The 14,238-nt window shown below is 33.7% G+C and overlaps 1 protein-coding gene across 1 annotated transcript in view; it reads left to right on the top strand.

Annotated features, from left to right (window-relative positions):
* Nucleotides 1-14,156, top strand: part of LOC128551825 (interferon-induced protein 44-like) — a 15,636-nt gene extending 1,480 nt beyond the window's left edge. Inside the window, exons 2-4 of the mRNA XM_053532746.1 lie at nt 2,208-2,311; nt 8,228-8,422; nt 13,768-14,156. Of these exons, the coding sequence (XP_053388721.1) occupies nt 2,208-2,311; nt 8,228-8,422; nt 13,768-13,941 (473 nt within the window). The 3' untranslated portion in view covers nt 13,942-14,156. The remainder of the gene's footprint in view (nt 1-2,207; nt 2,312-8,227; nt 8,423-13,767) is intronic.
* Nucleotides 14,157-14,238: the final 82 nt, after the last annotated feature.

Below are 14,238 nucleotides of genomic sequence, written 5' to 3'. Positions count from 1 at the left end.
CTTTTTATTTTATTTTTGCAGAAAATTGCCAGACTTTGATGCATTAAAAGAAACTATGTGCCATGAAAACTGCAAACAATATTCTTCGAATATTTGCGCTGCTCCGATTTCAGTGTTGTTATGCGTCTTACGGAATTCAACATCAATGACCTGAGCTTTACAAGACATGCATTTGCTTTTCAGTGTTGAAATATAAACCATCATATTTGTGAAAATATTCATCATCATATTTGTGAAAATATTCATGTCAGACCAAAATAAAAACAAACAAAAAACGCCCTGATCATGGTACAATATAACATTCTTTTTTTTCTTGTTATCATATACTATATAGAAAACTCAAACCGATTGACATGCAGAGTTTTTGCCTAAGTACATATTTGGTTTTAGCTGAAAAAACTTTTTACAACCCATTAGCAAGCAAAAGAAATCATTTTTAATTTCAACAGAGCTTAAATAACAAGATAAATAGAAACCAGAACACTGGAGAGGAAATTCTTCTGTGCGCATGGTCACCGGAAGGCGATAGTACGATGATGATAACGCGATAGTACGATGGTGATAACGCGACAGTACGATGGTGATAACACGACAGTACGACGACGATAATGCGACAGTACGATGATGATAACGCGACAGTACGATGGTGATAACGCGATAGTACGATAATGATATTGCGAAATCACGATACTACAATAACGAAAATGCGATGATACGATAGTACGATGGTGAAAACGCGACAGTACGATGATGAAAACGCGATAGTGTATCGCATTATCATCATCGTACTATCGTATTATCGCGTTTTCGTTATCGTAGTATCGCGTTATCATCATCGTGCTGTCGCGTTTTCGTTATCGTGGTTTCGTGATTTCGCGTTTTCATCATCGTACTATCGAGTATCGCGTTTCAGATCAATACATTCAAAGGCGATGGCCCTAACGGAATTCCGTACAGTTGACCATAACGAAAGGAATATTTTCCGTCATTATTTTTATCGCAGTTACGGCCTTGATTGTTTTTGCTATAAGGAATAAAGAAAAAATCGTGTGTGTCTATTTCCTCCAACATTAGCTTGATTAGCCTGATTAATTCAAACTTCTACACAGACGAACAAGCATAGTGTGCAGATTATTATAGATGTGTTTGTTTGTTGGGGTTTAAAGACGTTTTTCAACAGTATTTCAGTTCATGTAACGGCGGGCAGTTAACGTAACCGGTGTTCCTGGATTCTGTACCAGTAAAAACTTGTTCTTCGCAAGTAACTGCCAACTTCTGCACATAAATCAGAGATGGGGGACGAATGATTTCAGACAAAAATGTCGTTTATCAAATAGTCACGGAGAACATACGCCCCGCCCGAGGATTGAACTCACGACCCCGTGATCCGTAGACCATGACCATAAAGAATGGATTTTTTTGTCAATATTTTTACCGCAGTAAATGTTATGGTCCATTTTGCTATATAGAGGATGACACAGTATGTGGGGACATCCGTGTCATATGGACATAATTGTAATTGTTGTTCGTTCCTTTTTCTCTTTAAGATTTTCGAAATATAATACTTAAACAAGTTACTAAAATAATTGTACAAGTAAAATTTTGTAATGAACTATATGTAAAATTGATAAACAAATGTGAAACTAATAGATGTACTTTAAATAACGACCGAGAACGCACAATTGTTTTTTAAAAAAGTAGATACAAGTTTATTTTCGTCCAGTTTTGAAGGTTTTAACATAATTATGTACACAGCCAATATCTACAAGGTATACGTTTTGATATACACGTATCAATGCAAATAAGAAATAACATTAAATGATGAGAAAAAAATAAAGGAGAAAACAATAAAAAAATAGCTGCCCATTAATATTCAGCTTAATCAATCGACATCAAAAGTATTAATTTAGACTTTATTACGCACTGAAATTATTACTAAGAGGTAGTAATACAAGGTACAATATCCTGAATAATCTTCACTAATACGAAGTTAAAAGTGATAAAATTTTCCATTTAATGGATTTGCAGTTATGGTCAGAATAAACATAAATGCGTCAAAGAAATAAGAATTAAGTCTGTAGCTGCATAATATTTCATGTTTGTTTTACAATAATGTGATTAATACAACAAAATATACTGGAAATACTGATAGAAAATTAGTACAATTATGTATAGTGAGGACTTTCATATTTTTGTTTTGTAAACAGAGGTCGTATATCAAGAGCGTGTTGTATACAGACAACCAAGTCCTCCAAAAACCCCACCGCTGGTCAATCCATGGCGAGATATGAGAGGCGACTGGACGCAGACAGTAAGTAATGGACAATGTTTAATTTTTTAAATTACTATAATTGTTCACCATGTTGATAATCACTGTGTGTGCGTCTGCGCGTGCGTGTCTGTGGGAGTGTGTGTGTGTTCTTGAATTTGCTTCGATTGGCAACATGGTCGAACTTGGTTGTTGATTTATTTAGAGTGAAATATATGTGATATTATCAGACAAGTCAAACGAACTTTGCAAAAGTTTCATGTCTGGAATAATAGCAATTTTTATTTATCCATTCAAATTTGGATGGATTGTAATAATTTTACCACTCTTTTTATGTGCATCTTCTTTAAATAAATGCAATGAAGTAATATCCAAACACTTCATAAATAGATGTGCAATATTGTTGCTGGAAGATTATGTGTTTTCTCGCTTCGGCAGTGAAATCAAGGTATCTTAAGTTAAAAAATGTTGCTTTAGATTTTTTTTTGCATAGCGTATCATATGCCTCATGGCATCTAATTTCCTGACCGTAATGTCCTCCATATATTGATAATTTCAGAAAACACTCGGGAAGTTTAAGTGCGTTTATCATTGTCACAGTGTAACGTAAGTTTCAACGAACCGATAATATTTATTGCAGAAAACACATTTTTAAAACATTTACGACAATAAATAACAGTGCAGTCAATTTAACGGATATTTGACCGAGTATATACTGCAGTAAGAAACTTGTGTATACTGAAATTAATAAAATAGCGAAGAACACGTACATCGCATTTATAATGACAGCTTACACGTGCACAGACATACTGATCTTAACATTTAAATACTGTAGGAGACGAAATTATTTTGAAACCACTGCACATATACATCAAACCGAAACAATACAGTTTATTCTTTTCAGAATAAGCCATGGCTTTCAAATGTATATCCCTAATTCTGATCTGAATCTTTCAACGAAAACGTGTTATCGACCGACGCCCGGAGCTGGAAGAATATTGAGGAATATAACATCATACATTCCTTTGAAATATAAAACGGTACATTACAGGAGTAGGATCTAAACTGATGCATCTATTCGTGCTTGTTTCGTTTTGTGCGGTTTCTGCGTATCTGTTAAATGTCCCATTGATCATGCATTCTAATTCACGTCCTTTTAATGGTAAAAATACAACAATATTATTGTGCACGAGTAAAAATCGAGAGTCACGCGTTACAAGTTTTAGTGCATAACGTGTCGATTGTTTCTCTGTTTCTGGTAACATTTATGACGCCAAACGACTTTAAACTGCCTGCACGTCTATACAGACGTTCACTTTATGACGTCATTTCCATTTTTAACATTAAAATTTTATAAAAAGAATTTGGAATCTCTCATTCATAATATGAACTGAAAGGGCTAGGTCGTGGCAATGAGCCAAGGTATTTCTGTTTTGTCTCTATAAGCACGGTTAGGGGTCAATAACGTTTGAAGTATGGTTCCAGTAAACAAGAGCCAATGTTTATTGGAAAGTCAGCTAACTGTATTTATAAAGAGAACAATAAACAATTATCAAATTTCCAGTCAATGAATATATCGTTACTTTAAAACTTAAATCTATTTTGGCACGATTACATTATTAAAAGAGAAAAAAAAGTATGTATTTTTTTCAAACACTATATCTACATGAAATAAGGTTTGAAGCGTGACCGGGTCTCTTGGGAGGTTATCTCGCAATGAAGTCAACTCGTACTAAATACTACAAAGTTGTAGGTTCGAACCATGCACGAGGAGTATTTTTTACCGACCCGACTTTTCTCAAAAACATTTTTTCATTTATTTATTTGATATTGTTCAGTTATGATTTTGGCTATTACTCAGTATGCCAAAAAAGACAAAAATGTGGCATATTAAAATACAGTATTTCTATATGTGTGCATTATATGCGGTTTATTCATAGCTTGCTTCCTTCGTAGTAAACTTTATGAGGAAATATGAAACAGAAATGACGAAAAATTAATCAGAAAAGAAATAAATATTAAAATTATTATAGCGAAATAACTGCAAGGAATAAGTCCGTATACGACATTTCATACTACTTTAAAAGGAACATTGAAGTTTGTTACATTTATCTATAACAGTTAAAAAGTCACTTTACATTTCATTTTGTAACGCTTAATGATTTGTCAATTAATGTTCAATCACTGTAACAGGTAATTGTCTCTAACAACAAATGGATTAAATTCATGGTGATATGAATCAAGGTTTTGCAAGATCGGTTCCCGAGTGCAATATATATTACAACATTTGTAAAACAAATATGAATTAGTGAAAAATAATTGATCGGTTACCACAATAGAAACGTGTCTTTAAAATGCTTTTTAAGAAACAGAAAAAGCTAAGATTGCTTGATTAACAAGCTTTTCTTTTCAGCGAAGTACTCGTTTATACATAATTATATTCTCATCTGATACACCCGCTGAATCTCCACCGAATTAATTTGCATGTAAATGCTTAACAGATTAATCGTCCACGGGTAGACCACAAAAACGTGCAGGTAAACCCTTTATTTAAACTTTAGTCTAAGTAAGACGATATATCTAAGGGCGTTCATCTCTTGTAAAATGGAATCTAATCTCATTATATCAGGATTGTAGGTATCAAAACATAAAGTGGCTTTAGATACATGCATTCAATGACGTTCTTTGTTATGAAAGGAGGATCAAATATTCAAGCACTTTTGCAAAAGAAAAAAAAAAACAACGTCATTACTATCCTCATGTTTTAGGTTTTTAGGTATCATAACATAAATCGGTCCGGCCATCAGTGCACTTAAAGGCGATCTTATTATGCAAGAAGGAAGGTTTTTTTTTTTTTTTTTTTTTTTTTGTCTGAATTTAAATCATCATATTTTTATTGACTTGATTTGAACAGAAAAGCATAAATGGCCATTGATTTATTTATGGGTCTAGGCTTATATACAACGCAAAGTACAAAAATAGATCATAGAGAAAATGACTGAGAAAAGTCAAATTGTTTATGAATAAAAATAAATAAATATTTCATCAAACCTTGTGTCAGGCACGAAAGTGGAAATATCGACCGTCACGTGCTGCAGCTTTTATGCACGATATGTCGAATTTCTTCTATTTCGTCATATTTCATTTCCGACCAATAACTTGAGCATCATCTCAACTCTATAGGATGATTACATTACGTATGACAGCACGCATGGTAACATATACATATTAAGATGATATTGACATGATATATGTTACTCGGAATGTTTTTTTTTTTATAAAAATTGACTGTTTTACTGACATTTCATATCGCATTATAGTTGCAGTATCTTACAATAAAATGACGACACAATTTTTGAATATTTATAAAACAACATAAAATCACAGAAAGCATAACACTTTGCTATTAGATGGCTGTAATATTTTATTGACGGCCTATGTTTCTAAACCAATGAATGATTCAGAGTTCATCAGAAATTTAAGGGTTTCCAATTTTTTGTCCTTTGGTCTTATGACTTAAGTCATTTGATACATGTGGAATTCTTTATATTTCCTTTTGAAGTTTGCGTCTGGTTCAGCTTCTTGTCTTTGAGTCATCTTCTCTGTGTACATGTACTGCAACTGTCAGTTTTGGCTTGTTCTTTGTGCTCGCTAGTTTTATTTCTTTAAAACCTTAATATTGTAGTACTGCTATCTCTGCTTCCACCGAGTTCATACACTATGATGATTGACATTTCTTCATGTTCTTCTTCAGTACCATCTAGATCTTCTATTTGATACCCAGTTGTTGTTTTTGTCTGTTTCGGATACACACAGTACTGTATCCATCTTCGTGCCGTCAGTACATACCTTCATATGTACTCCTTTAGAATAAGTGCACACTTATACTCTACCGTACTACATACAACCCCTCCATTTTAGAATTCATCCCCGATTTCCAGAGTTTAAACCTCTGTGGGATGTTCCAAGGTGTCCATTCCTATCTGCTTGTGAGTTATCTAAGTTGGGCGCCAAATGTAACAGGCTGAAAATACTTTAGGCCTGACCGGGAATCGAACCTGGGAACTCTCACACCTAAGGCGGACACTCTACCACGTCGCTATAAAAGCTAGCTCAATAGCAAGGAAATATAAGTGCACCCTTATACTCTACCTTACTACATATTCACCTCCTTACTTTCAAATTTCCACTCTGCACGTGGGCGTCACCACGACGGTATGTGTGTACTACATAGTAATCTTCAGAATCTTCATCATCTGAATTTTGTCATCATTCCTTTCCTTTTCAACCTTCTTCTCTTGCTCTTGTAATGGTTTAAATGACTGATCCATTGGTTTGGTTCCTTAGATATTCCCTTTTGTGTGTGTGTGTGTGTGTGTGCGTGTGTGTGTGTGGTAGTTCATAATTTCCTCTTTGATTTTAATCATATGTGGTTCCTTTCTATTATTTTCTCTTTTCCATCTTTACATATAGACCTTTTCAATAAGAATGGAGTTACAAACAGGGTCGTAGAAATGGAATGGAGGTCTCACATAACATCATTTGAGTCTCACACAATTACTGTAGGGTAAAGCTATCGGACAATAATTATAACCCTGTCACAATTGGGCATGCTGAGAAGATGATTTCTAGTGATTTTGGAATCAGTAGAACAAAGGTCAAGCTCACAGAGTCCTGAAACATGAAAACATAATTTGAGAACCACTTGACGAAGAAACTTTAAACTTTTTATTGCAGAGTAGTATAACTTTGACATTTCCCAGGATAATTGGACTTACTGATTGGTATGTCTCCCCCACTCACTCACAAACTATCTGAACATTGAAACTTATTTCCATATAGAAGTCCTAGATGGTCGCTACGGCATTTCAGTTGCATAGCAGGGTCACTTTGACTTTGGCTTCTGTCCCCTATTGACGTGTTGCATATAATTATGCTTTCGAGGGAGACATGTAGAAATGTGCTTTTTTCCAGAAGCATTATATAGGTATCTATCTATGCATTTAAGTTACAGCTTATATTAATATACACCTAAGAGTAATGCACAAAGTGATTTCTTAACACAAATGATCTCATTCTTTCTTCTTCAACTGTTCTTGAAAGATTTTTATATATGAGTTAAAACGTCATTCGCTAACATGTCAGAACACGTCAGTCTTAATGCAAAGGGAGTGCAAAAAATTCCTTTTAATTCAAATAAAATCGAATAGTAAAGTAAATTATGTTTATAATGTAAACGTTACTTATTATTAAAAACAAACATATGTTTTGAGTTATCTTAACATTTCTGAAAACAAATCTGTTTTAATTACTTTATGTACAGTAGAAAGTTCTGTACAGACTATCAGTGTATAATACGTTCAAACACCATTTACTGGGGTTGTTGCGATTGCTTTCATCTATTTGCCTAATGAATTTCAAGACGAGTTAGCCTCTTATAAGAGGGAAACAATAGTTTAAATCAGAAAACTTTCTTTTGTCTTATCACAGTTTCATAAAAAGTTATTTTCGGCCGGGGTTACAAAACGACTTACAATAAACAAGTTGTCACTTAAACTGTATCACAAAATATCTGACTCTAGAGATGTTAGCTAGCCAAAAAAAGTGATATCTGTTTGTTTGTTTTTTGTTTGTTTTGGGTTTAACGCTATTTTACAACAGTATTTCAGTCATGTAACGGCGGTATGTTAACCTAACCAGTGTTTCTGGATTCTGTACCAGTACAAACCTGTTTTTCGCAAGTTACTGCCAACTTCCCCACATGAATCAGAGGTGGAGGAGATTTATTCCAAGTTACCGGGTTTGTCTTATTCCCAATGAACAAATTATGCTTTGGATTAAGTCTTAAGTCTCATCAATGGTGGTTAGTACATTGCATATTTGTCTATTTGTATGATAGACCTCGTGTAATTGTGCATTATTTCATCGTATGTACATTTATAAACAAAATAATTTCAGTTCAGTGAAAAAATCTTGGGCGAGATACAGAAAAATGAAACAGGCAGTAAAGACGTTAAGAACCCAGGTCTGTTGCTTCTAGGACCAATCAAGGCAGGAAAGTCAACATTTGTCAACTCAATTTGTAGCATTGGCAAGGGAAGGCTTGTTAACAAAGCGTACACCGGGGCTGCAGCGAAAAGTTTCACTACTTCAGTATGTCTATAATATTCTTTCTGTAGTTTTAATTTAATAGCGAAGGTGATATTGGCATTTGCTTCTTTGATAATGATGCATTGATATACCGTTACAGTTTGCACGGGGATGGAAATCTAAACGAAATGCAAATGTAGATCTGTTCGATTTTTTGTTATCAACCGACGAAGCCAAATGCATGTGCGTTTATCGATATATGTTTGTAATAATTTCACTAAATGTTACATTTAAGAACAAGTCAGAATGTAATTTGAGAAATGATTATTCCGTACAAAAGCTATTGACATATCTTTTATCTTTGTTGAAGACATAGATCCATGTAAATACATCTTTATTTGCTAGCTATCCATCGGTTTAGGCGGTACTACATGACCAGTGTAAACCGATGAAGGCAGGCCGGAAAGACCGATATAAAGCTTAACCCGATGTTCGGTGCTCAAACTGTTTGCATATGTTTCCCTAAAGTGACCAAGTTCGTACCTTGACAGAGGTTTAATTTGTGTTTATTCAAAAGTAAAGAGTAATGGAAACTGAATTTGATACTTTTATTGACATGATGTAACTTAAACAATGTGACAGTCGAAGTTTGTCTAAAGGTTGATTGATAACAGTAAACGTTTTAATTTCGGAAATATACTCAGTTCCAAAAGAAAGTGTGCACTTTTTAAGTTTAAATATTTTAAAAAATTCCCCGACGTTTTTGTTTCATTTTTTCATACACTAACTTTCAGATATAACTCAAAGTCTAAAATGCACACCAATTTGTTTACGAACTGATTTAAATTTTGGTACCAAACATTATATGTTTTCATGAAAATAACCGAGAAAAAAAAGAAAACTAAGTACACACTTTCTTTTGGAACTGAGTGTAGAATGGGGTATAGTTGACTCGTATATGTAGCCGTATGTTCTCTATCATACGACGTTTGCAATATTGAGCTGTTTTGCATTCGATTTCCTTAACAAGAATAAACCGTCCTGGTAAGATAATATTAATATTTCTTAAACAACTACTCAGATATTATCTAAACAACGCAGTTCATATATACATGCCCATTTCCGTTTACTTGACCCATGAAAAAGTCTAATACGAAAATGATATTCTTGCAGTTTACCGAAAACGCATTATGACTATAAGCTAGTTTAAAAATTGAGGCTAAATGTATTGGATTCGACCATCGATAACTAAAATTATGTTTGTATTGAAGCGATAACATTATAAATGTCATGCTTTAAATTTACATGTCATTAAAGAATCATATTTTTTGCCATTATAAAATGACACACCACTTTCATAAAAGTCATAAAAACATATTGTTATTTATATGTCATCCCTTCTTTAGGTTTTATTGTATTGGTGACTCATTGTTTATTGACCTAGATTTGAGACAGCGTGAATACAGTTGATGGTGTTCCACAATTTTCTACCACAATACTGATAAACAGGGTGTAACAATTATCTTTAAAAGTCCGGATTGTTTTTGGTTTTTATAAAATGTTCTATTTAGTCTTAGTGTAACAAAAATGTTCTTGAACCTTCCATGTTACGTTTAGTACGGAGCTGTTTTAGGACAGAGGAGAATCTTCTTAACAAAATATTTTGAACATTTGAAGAAAATACATTAACTTTGTGGACTTAAAAGTTAACTTTGAAGGGATAATTTATAATCTTTGGACGTCCCTAAGTACGGCTTGGACTTATGAATGATTTAGATTTATTACTACTTGGATTGATTATGACAGGACTTTTACTATTTTTAGCTCACCTGAGCAATGCTCAGGTGAGTTTTTCTGATATCGCTCGATGTCCGGCGTCCATCGTCTGTCGTCTGTTTGTCTGTCTGTCAACATTTAGCATGTGTATGCGATAGAGGCTGTATTTTTCAACTGATCTTCATGAATTTGGTCAGAATGATTACCTGGATGAAATCTAGGCCGAGTTTGAAAATGGGTCAACTGGGGTCAAAAACTAGGTCACTAGGTCAAATCAAAGAAAAACATTGTGTATGCGATAGATGCTGTATTTTTCAAAAATCTTCATGAATGTTGGTCAGAATGATAATCTTGATGAAATCTAGGCCGAGTTCGAAAATGGGTCATCTCGGGTCAAAAACTAGGTCACTAGGTCAAATCAAAGAAAACCATTGTGTATGCGATAGAGGCTGTATTTTTCAATTAATCTTCATGAATATTGGTCAGAATGATAACCTTGATGAAATCTAGCCCGAGTTCGAAAATGGGTCATCTGGATTCAAAAGCTAGATCACTAGGTCAAATCAAAGAAAAACGTTGTGTATGCGATAGAGGCTGTATTTTTCAATTGATCTTCATGACATTTGGTCAGAATGATTACCTTGATAAAATCTAGGCCGAGTTCGAAAATGAGTCATCTCGGATCAAAAACTAGGACACTAGGTCAAATCAAAGGAAAACCTTGTGTATGCGATACAGGCTGTATTTTTCAATTAATCTTCATGAATATTGGTCAGAATGATAACCTTAATGTAATCTAGGTCGAATTTGAAAATGGGTCATCTCGGGTCACAAACTAGGTCACTAGGTTAAATCAAAGAAAAACGTTGTGTATGCGATAGAGGCTGTATTTTTCAATTAATCTTCATGAATTTTGGTCAGAATGATAACCTTAATGAAATCTAGGCCGAATTTGAAAATGGGTCATCTCGGATCACAAACTAGGTCACTAGGTTAAATCAAAGAAAAACCTTGTGTATGCGATAGAGGCTGTATTTTGCAATTAATCTTCATGAATATTGGTCAGAATGATAACCTTGATGAAATCTAGGCCGAGTTAGAAAATGGGTCACCTGGAATTAAAAACTAGGTCACTAGGTTAAATCAAAGAAAAACGTTGTGTATGCGATAGAGGCTGTATTTTTCAATTGATCTTCATGACATTTGGTCAGAATAATTGCCTTGATGAAAACTAGGCCGAGTTTGAAAATGGGTCATCTCGGATCAAAAATAAGGTCACTAGATCAAATCAAAGAAAAACCTTGTGTATGCGATAGAGGCTGAATTTTTCAATTGATCTTCATGTCATTTGGTCAGAATGATTGTATTGATAAAATCTAGGACATGTTTTAATATGGGTTATCTGGGATCAAAAAGTAGGTCACTAGGTCAAATCAAAGAAAAACGTTTTGTATGCGATAGAGGCTGTATTTTTCAATTGATCTTCATGACATTTGGTCAGAATGATTGCCTTGATAAAATCTAGGTTGAGTTTGAATATGGGTCATTTCGGGTCAAACACTAGGTCACTAGGTCAAATTAAAGAAAAACCTTATATATGCGATAGAGGCTGTATTTTTCAATTGATATTCATGAAATTTCCTCAGAGTGATTGCCTTGATAAAATCTACGTTGAGTTTGATTATGGGTCATTGGACTCAAAAAGTAGGTCACTAGGTCAAAACAAAGAAAACCCTTCTGTATGCGATAGAGGCTGTACTTTTCAATTAATCTTCATGAAATTTGGCCAGAATGATTGCCTTGATGTAATCTAGGTCAAGTTCAATTATGAGTCATCTGGGTCAAAAAGTAGGTCACTAGGTCAAATCAAAGAAAAAACTTGTGTATGCGATAGAGGCTGTATTTTTCAACTGATCTTCATGAAATTTTGTCAGAATGATAGCCTTGATGAAATCTAGGTCAAGTTCGAATATGGGTCATCTAGGTTTAACAACTATGTCACTAAGTCAAATCAAGAAAAAACCTTGTGTATGCAATAGGGACTGCATTTTACACTGGATTTCATTAAATTTGGTCAGAATGGTTGGCTTGATGAAATCTAGGTCAAGTTCGAATATGGGTAGTCTGGGGTCAAAAACTAGGTCACTAGGTCAAATCAAAGAAAATACTTATTTATACTCAAATTTTTTTGCTCCAATTTTAATGATAATTGGTCAGAATATTTTTTTCCATGAAATCATTAGGTCAACATGTTTACACTGTTATTGTGTGTTATGGTGTGTTTCTCAGGTGAGCGACCTAGGGCCATCTTGGCCCTCTTGTTTACATATAAGATTGAAATTTATGGCTTAGCCGCTATTGGACTTCTTAAGGTATTTGAATTGTTACATTATGTAACAATCTTTTGTTATTGTAAATAGTTGTTGGTTAGTTTTCCTGTACATTTTCCTTACTGTAACAAGTAATTCTTACCCTTTGACGTAACACATACGAACGTTTAACACCAATCAAATTATAGTACGTACACTTAATTCATTGCTTTGAAAAATAAAAAAGAAAATTTGTTTAGGAAATTTTTGAGAAAAGTCAGTATCAACAACTATGTGAAGATTCTTTTTACATATTTTATTGGTTATTAAAGCCACATATTGGGTTACTATTGAGAGCATCTTCATGTACTCGAAGTAAGATGTACCTATATCTGATATTAGAAAATAATCCAGTAATAAATACACTGAACTGACCTAGAAACACACCAGTTTCATAGCTCTAAACAACTCTTGTTATACGCTTAGGCTTTTGCATTAAAATTTTCTCAGAAACACCAGTTCGCATTCAACTGTATGTTTCTTAATACTATAAAGATCTTACATGTCTGCCTGTTTAAGACGGGCTTTCCTTACCAGAGGGAGTGTGGAATGAAAAAAATCTAGCGTTAGAGAAGTTTTTTATTCAAACTGCCCGAGGTTTCGAAAACATGTTTACACAGACAGACATGTAAGATCATTTTTCTTGCCTATCCCGTTCAAAGCAGGTTTAAGCAGTTCAGTATAATTGTCAAACATACACAGTTGTTGATTTTAATCATCCTAAAACTGTCCTCGGAAAAGTCATCCCCACTTCGAAATAATTTTCTTTTATACAGGTCAATTTGCAGAAATTGCAGAAATTCATATCGAAATTATTATTTTGCTCGTCAGTTTCAAAAATTAAGTTTAATGCAAATGTTTTAGTTAACTCCAATAAATTATAAAAGTGTAAGAGAGTTTATAATTCCTTCAAATTGAATGGAGGAAATCAAATAGATAAAAATATGTCATTGCATGATTATACTTCAAAGTAATTTTTAGCTTTCGTTGGTAATAACCTTTACACATGTAGGTAAAATAACAAAACGTCTTAGTTAACTTATCAAAAAGCAAATGTTGTAAAACCTGAGCGTTGCTTTATAATAATTGTTAGGTGAATTGCTGCCTATTTAGAGCGTTCCGTTTGGGATTTGGAGCAATGTGATTTACGAAAACAGTATGGATAATATATAAGACATTCATATATGATTCTTAAAGAAATCCATCTTTCAGACGTATGTTTGGTTGAAATGATATATTTTGACTGAAATTATATTTTTCTAGTTTAAAAGGTTTAGAGGAACAGGTTTTCTTCGGAACTTTCGTCTTTGCGACACCATGGGGGTAGAAGATGGCGAAAACGAAGGTTTTCATGTTAGTGACGTAGTGAACCTAATTGAAGGGCACGTCAAGGATACTTACCAAGTATGTTTATTACATCAAATAAAACATATATGACTTATATTTATAGCCAGGATGAGAAAACATGTCATCTTTGTCATTATATTAATATTTAGGGCCACTTTACAAGAAAAAACGATCGCCATATGCAAAAATTGATATATCTTTGGCTGGAAAATATTCATGTTTTCTGTTTTGATATATCAACGCACCCTCTTTGAAATACAACGCCATGGAAAATGTTTCAGGTGTTGACAAATAAAACCTGATATATTTTTGCTGATGAAATACCTTGCTTATACGAATACGGTGCATCCAGCTACTAATTAATTTACTCTTGAGAAAGTGTCTAGA

The sequence above is a fragment of the Mercenaria mercenaria genome, unplaced genomic scaffold, assembly GCF_021730395.1.
Source record: "Mercenaria mercenaria strain notata unplaced genomic scaffold, MADL_Memer_1 contig_1738, whole genome shotgun sequence".
Classification (NCBI taxonomy): Eukaryota; Metazoa; Mollusca; class Bivalvia; order Venerida; family Veneridae; genus Mercenaria; species Mercenaria mercenaria.
The sequence above is the reverse complement of the archived record's forward strand: the minus strand, read 5'-3'. Positions and strand labels throughout refer to the sequence as shown.